Here is a 6870-nt window from a genome sequence, read left to right on the forward strand (position 1 = left end):
GGGAGGGGGGGGGGCGGGGGGGGGAAGAGACTCGGTCACTGGGGGAGGGGAGAGGGGAGAGGGGGGGTGGGGGGGGGGAGACACTCGGTCACCGGGGGAGGGGAGGGGGGGAGACACTCGGTCACCGGGGGAGGGGAGGGGGGGGAGACACTCGGTCACCGGGGGAGGGGAGGGGGGGGGGAGACACTCGGTCACCGGGGGAGGGGAGGGGGGGGAGACACTCGGTCACCGGGGGAGGGGAGGGGGGGGGGAGAGACTCGGTCACCGGGGGAGGGGAGGGGGGGGAGAGACACTCGGTCACCGGGGGGAGGGGAGGGGGGGGGAGACACTCGGTCACCGGGGGAGGGGAGGGGGGGGGGAGACACTCGGTCACCGGGGGAGGGGAGGGGGGGGGGAGACACTCGGTCACCGGGGGAGGGGAGGGGGGGGGGAGACACTCGGTCACCGGGGGAGGGGAGGGGGGGGAGAGACACTCGGTCACCGGGGGAGGGGAGGGGGGGGGGGAGACACTCGGTCACCGGGGGAGGGGAGGGGGGGGGGAGACACTCGGTCACCGGGGGAGGGGGAGGGGGGGGGGAGACACTCGGTCACCGGGGGAGGGGAGGGGGGGGGGGGGAGACACTCGGTCACCGGGGGAGGGGAGGGGGGGGGGGAGAGACTCGGTCACCGGGGGAGGGGGGGGGGGGCGGGGGGGAAGAGACTCGGTCACTGGGGGAGGGGAGAGGGGAGAGGGGGGGGGGGGGGGGGGGAGACACTCGGTCACCGGGGGAGGGGAGGGGGGGGGGAGACACTCGGTCACCGGGGGAGGGGAGGGGGGGGAGACACTCGGTCACCGGGGGAGGGGAGGGGGGGGGGAGAGACTCGGTCACCGGGGGAGGGGAGGGGGGGGAGAGACACTCGGTCACCGGGGGAGGGGAGGGGGGGGGAGACACTCGGTCACCGGGGGAGGGGAGGGGGGGGAGACACTCGGTCACCGGGGGAGGGGAGGGGGGGGGGAGACACTCGGTCACCGGGGGAGGGGAGGGGGGGGGGGAGACACTCGGTCACCGGGGGAGGGGAGGGGGGGGAGAGACACTCGGTCACCGGGGGAGGGGAGGGGGGGGGGGGAGACACTCGGTCACCGGGGGAGGGGAGGGGGGGGGGGGACACTCGGTCACCGGGGGAGGGGAGGGGGGGGGAGACACTCGGTCACCGGGGGAGGGGAGGGGGGGGGGAGACACTCGGTCACCGGGGGAGGGGAGGGGGGGGGAGACACTCGGTCACCGGGGGAGGGGAGGGGGGGGGGGGAGAGACTCGGTCACCGGGGGAGGGGGGGGGGCGGGGGGGAAGAGACTCGGTCACTGGGGGAGGGGAGAGGGGAGGGGGGGGGGGGGGGGGGGGGGAGACACTCGGTCACCGGGGGGGGGGACACTCGGTCACCGGGGGAGGGGAGGGGGGGGGAGACACTCGGTCACCGGGGGAGGGGAGGGGGGGGAGACACTCGGTCACCGGGGGAGGGGGAGGGGGGGGAGACACTCGGTCACCGGGGGAGGGGAGGGGGGGGGAGACACTCGGTCACCGGGGGAGGGGAGGGGGGGGAGAGACTCGGTCACCGGGGGAGGGGAGGGGGGGGGAGAGACTCGGTCACCGGGGGAGGGGGGGGCGGGGGGGAAGAGACTCGGTCACTGGGGGAGGGGAGGGGGGGGGGGGGGGGAGACACTCGGTCACCAGGGGGGGGGGGGGGGGGGGGACACTCGGTCACCGGGGGGGGGGGGGGGGGAAGAGACACTCGGTCACCGGGGGGGGGGGGGGGGGGGAGAGAGACACTCGGTCACCGGGGGGGGGGGGGACACTCGGTCACCGGGGGAGGGGGGGGGACATTCGGTTCCCGGGGGAGGGGGGGGGGGACACTCGGTTCCCGGGGGAGGGGGGGGGGGGGGAGACACTCGGTCACCGGGGGAGGGGGGGGGGGAGACACTCGGTCACCGGGGGAGGGGGGGGGGGGGGGGAGACACTCGGTCACCGGGGGAGGGGGGGGGGGGGGGGGGGAGACTCGGTCACCGGGGGAGGGGGGGGCGGGGGGGAAGAGACTCGGTCACTGGGGGAGGGGAGAGGGGGGGGGGAGACACTCGGTCACCGGGGGGGGGGGGGGGGACACTCGGTCACCGGGGGGGGGGGGGGGGGGGGAAAGAGACACTCGGTCACCGGGGGGGGGGGACACTCGGTCACCGGGGGAGGGGGGGGACCATTCGGTTCCCGGGGGAGGGGGGGGGGGACACTCGGTTCCCGGGGGAGGGGGGGGGGGAGACACTCGGTCACCGGGGGAGGGGGGGGGGGGAGACACTCGGTCACCGGGGGAGGGGGGGGGGGGGGGGGAGACACTCGGTCACCGGGGGAGGGGGGGGGGGGGAGAGACACTCGGTCACCGGGGGAGGGGGGGGAGACACTCGGTCACCGGGGGGGGGGGGGAGACACTCGGTCACCGGGGGGGGGGGGGGGAGACACTCGGTCACCGGGGGAGGGGGGGGGGGGGGAGAGACACTCGGTCACCGGGGGGGGGGGGGGGGGGAGACACTCGGTCACCGGGGGGGGGGGGGGAGACACTCGGTCACCGGGGGAGGGGGGGGGGAGACACTCGGTCACCGGGGGAGGGGAGGGGGGGGGGGGGGGGGGAGACACTCGGTCACCGGGGGAGGGGGGGGGACACTCGGTCACCGGGGGGGGGGGGACACTCGGTCACCGGGGGGGGGGGGGACACTCGGTCACCGGGGGGGGGGGACACTCGGTCACCGGGGGGGGGGGGGACACTCGGTCACCGGGGGGGGGGGGAAGAGACACTCGGTTCCCGGGGGGGGGGGGGGGGGGGGGAGAGACACTCGGTCACCGGGGGGGGGGGGCGGGGGGAGAGACACTCGGTCACCGGGGGGGGGGGGACACTCGGTCACCGGGGGAGGGGGGGGGGACATTCGGTTCCCGGGGGAGGGGGGGGGGACACTCGGTTCCCGGGGAGGGGGGGGGGGAGAGACACTCGGTCACCGGGGGAGGGGGGGGGGGGGGGGGGGAGACACTCGGTCACCGGGGGAGGGGGGGGGGGGGGGAGACACTCGGTCACCGGGGGAGGGGGGGGGGGGGGAGACACTCGGTCACCGGGGGAGGGGGGGGGGGGGGAGACACTCGGTCACCGGGGGAGGGGGGGGGGGGGGGAGAGACACTCGGTCACCGGGGGGGGGGGGGAGACACTCGGTCACCGGGGGGGGGAAGAGACACTCGGTTCCCGGGGGAGGGGAGGGGGGGGGGGGGGGAGACACTCGGTCACCGGGGGAGGGGAGGGGGGGGGGGGGGGGAGACACTCGGTCACCGGGGGAGGGGGGGGGGGGGGGAGACACTCGGTCACCGGGGGAGGGGGGGGGGGGGGGAGACACTCGGTCACCGGGGGGGGGGGGGGACACTCGGTCACCGGGGGAGGGGGGGGACACTCGGGGTTACTAACCCAACACTGACCCCCCCCCCCCCGCGCGGTGTAAAACACAAAAGGGTGAAATGCGAACCTTGTGCGGCGGCCATGGCCTGCGGGAAGCTCGTTAACAGCAGCTGCACGGCGCCCACTAACAACGGAGCCCAGTGAGGCCGAGGCCGGTGCCGCTCCCGGGGACACTGCGGCTCGGGCTCACGGTGAGGGCAGCCGCTCCACTGCCCTCGCGCACACAGCCCCGCCATGCTCCACACCGACTCTCCCTCACTCACTCACTGCCGACACCCCCATCACCGCGCGCGCACACACCTCGGCCCCGCCCCCACCCCAGGCGCGCTCTGCCCAGACCCGGCACGCGCGCTGTCGTCACTGATCTCGCGGCGGGATGGGAGGCTCGTGCCTCGACGTGGGGCGGGGTGATCTCGGGTTCGCGCGGCGATGGGCAGAGCATTTGTCAGCGCGGAGGGGGGAGGTGCGTGTCCGCCAGGGGGACGGGGAGGCTCGTGCCCGCGCGGCTGGGGTGGTGGGGAGGCTCGTGCCCGCGCGGCTGGGGTGGTGGGGAGGCTCGTGTCCGTGCGGCTGGGGTGGTGGGGGGCTCGTGTCCGCGCGGCTGGGGTGGTGGGGAGGCTCGTGTCCGCGCGGCTGGGGTGGCGGGGAGGCTCGTGTCCGCGCGGCTGGGGTGGCGGGGAGGCTCGTGTCCGCGCGGCTGGGGTGGTGGGGAGGCTCGTGCCCGCGCGGCTGGGGTGTTGGGGGGCTCGTGTCCGCGCGGCTGGGGTGGTGGGGAGGCTCGTGCCCGCGCGGCTGGGGTGTTGGGGAAGCTCGCGCCCGTGGATTTGTGAACAGACTTCCAGAGGATGGTTGGTCCTGAGCTAATTGACATGTAAATGAGCTATTTCCATATTCATTGTAAAGAGAAAAGTGAGGTTATGGGGATATTAATGGATTATTGATTAACATGGTGAGGCTGAGAGAGCCTTATAAAATAACCGTCTCTGATTTATGGCTGAACTACCTTTCTTTTACTGGCGTTTTTATATTTCATGTCTCCATCATGAGGACACATCCTGCTGAAGTATTAATGCTGTCATTGTATCTGAAAGACAGAACCTCCAACACTGCACACAGTGTCAACCTGGATTTTGTGTGTAAGTTCTTTGCTTGAAAGTTGACTCGTGTAAGTGAGAGTACAACCATTGCACGTCCAACCCAACATTACTCAGCGAGTCGTGGCTTCATGGAATGCCCTGCCAGTTGCAGTGGTGGACTCTCCCTCTTTATGGGCATTTAAACGGGCATTGGATAGGCATATGGAGGATAGTGAGCTAGTGTAGGTTAGGTGGGCTTGGATCGGCGCAACATCGAGGGCCAAAGGGCCTGTACTGCGCTGTATTCTTCTATGTTCTATTACTGAAACTTTCTATTTCTAAATCAGTTTCAAATTCTCACTTACATAAGAGTTGGCCATGTGAAGAATACAATGACTCGTTGGGGTCATGTTAAGTGCAGGAGGGTAAGAAAAGAAGACCTCTTCGAAGAGGAAACCAATCAGCCTAACTAAGCAAGTGTGTCTGACAGAAGCGGAGGCTGCAAGCAGCCAGAGTATCATAGCTAGGACTCTCAACTGGCAGCCATCACTCATTGACACTTGCTTAGCATTCTGCACAGTACTCTGAATGATCACCTTGCAGGTAAACACACTAGCTTCTTTTCAGCCTTCACCTCAACAGATAACAGAAACTCAACCTTACAGTCAACCATACGCACATCCATTACCTTTCTGAAATGTTCATGCTGTAATCAGTTAACTCCTTGCACTTGTAACTTTTTGCCTTCTGTCATTCCAAGAGAAGAGAACCACAAGTCCAGGCAAAGAACTGGGACTGGCTGCAGGATTGGTCACCCTGACAACAATTGAGGAGGAACCTCTTGAGTTGGGCAGAGTGGAGCTATTATTAATGGGGAGGTGGAGATTGCACAGACAGCTGATAAAAGAATTAGAAAGGGGTTGTCACTTGGCACTTATCTGTCTTTTAGGTTGAATAAGTGTCATAAATATATTGAATTCACAATGCTAGTTTGGACCTCACTTAATTTTGTTTCAGGACCAACTCGTGTGTTTCATCTTGCGCAGGTACATTGTGGGTTCTGATGAGAGATAAGCCTGAAGAGTCCTCACAGAGGTGCAACATTTTAAGGATGCACCAATACTTAGCAACTGCACACCTTGCACCAGCATAGATACAGACATAGCAATGTGTCCACTTTCTCATTTAGTTACACTGGCAAATGCTAAGGAGCATGTTATATGTGAGCAAGAGCAGTAATGAAGACAGGAATAGCAATTGAGAGTCAACACCAGAAAACACGCGACAATACAAACTCTTTACATCTGGACACATTTGCATAGATTTGGGGATTATGCACTAAACTAATATCTGTGGAGTGCCAAGGGGAAATAAGCCTGCTTTTCTCAGGTGGGAAAAAAAGTAAAGAAAAAGCAGTAATACTTGGAAATGAACATACTGGCAGTCCCAAAACCTCATTTTATGGTACACAAGACAAAATGAACTAGTATGCATCATTTGTGAGCTTTACTGATTTTCCCTTCTGGGTTGCCAGAATGTCCCAAGGTGGTATGCAGCCTTGCACTGAAATGGAGGAATCAGTCTCAAGCATGATTGGAATGATCTCACAGACATTTGCTCTGCTGGCTACCTTGATGGAAAGAGTAGCTACTGCATAGAGAATCAGACATACAGGTCACCAGATACATCTTGGTACATGCCAGTGGCTTGGACATTCCAACTACCAATTTCCAGAGAAACAAGCAAAACTTTCCCCTGGAGGTTGAATGTGTACCAATTTTCTGCTGACAAGGATGTGCACGTGGGTCACAAGAGGGAGGATGGGCACATTGAGGATAAAAAGGTTACCTAGGGAAAGAATGGGTCATTTGCATGCAGCCAGAGGATGTGAGTAGCCTTCTAAATAAATTTGTGTTGGTATTCACTAATAAGAGGGACAATCAGGGTATAGAAATCAGGAAGAAGGACTGTGATATCCTTAAAGAAGTTAGCATAAACAGGAGGTTCTGAGTGGTCTGGCAGGCATGAAAGTAGATAACTTGTAGGCAGGATGAAATATGTTCCAGGTGTTGAGTGAGGCAAGGGAGGATACATCAGGGGTGTTGGCAATAGTTTTCAATTCCTCCCTGGCCACAAAAGAGATGTCAGAGAACTGGAGGACAGCCAATGTGGCACCATTATTCAAGAAGGAAGCAATGGATAAACCACACCAGTTAGTCTAACCTCAGTGGTAGGAACTGTTGGAAGCAATTCTGAGGGACAGAATTCATGGAGAAGCAGGGTTTAATCAAAAATAGTCAGCATGGTTTTGTTAAGGGGAGGCCATGTCTGATT

At 64.5% G+C, this 6870-nt stretch overlaps 1 protein-coding gene across 2 annotated transcripts in view; it reads right to left on the reverse strand.

The window, feature by feature from the left end:
• Positions 1 to 3734, reverse strand: part of tmem131l (transmembrane 131 like) — a 173004-nt gene extending 169270 nt beyond the window's left edge. For both annotated transcript variants that reach the window (XM_087999180.1, XM_087999208.1), the window contains exon 1: positions 3528 to 3734. In XM_087999180.1, coding sequence (XP_087855306.1) covers positions 3528 to 3696 — 169 coding nt within the window. In that variant the 5' untranslated portion in view covers positions 3697 to 3734. The remainder of the gene's footprint in view (positions 1 to 3527) is intronic.
• Positions 3735 to 6870: the final 3136 nt, after the last annotated feature.

This window comes from Chiloscyllium plagiosum, unplaced genomic scaffold (assembly GCF_037043375.1).
Source record: "Chiloscyllium plagiosum isolate Xiang-an unplaced genomic scaffold, Cpla_swu_hap1 HiC_scaffold_1, whole genome shotgun sequence".
Classification (NCBI taxonomy): domain Eukaryota; kingdom Metazoa; phylum Chordata; class Chondrichthyes; order Orectolobiformes; family Hemiscylliidae; genus Chiloscyllium; species Chiloscyllium plagiosum.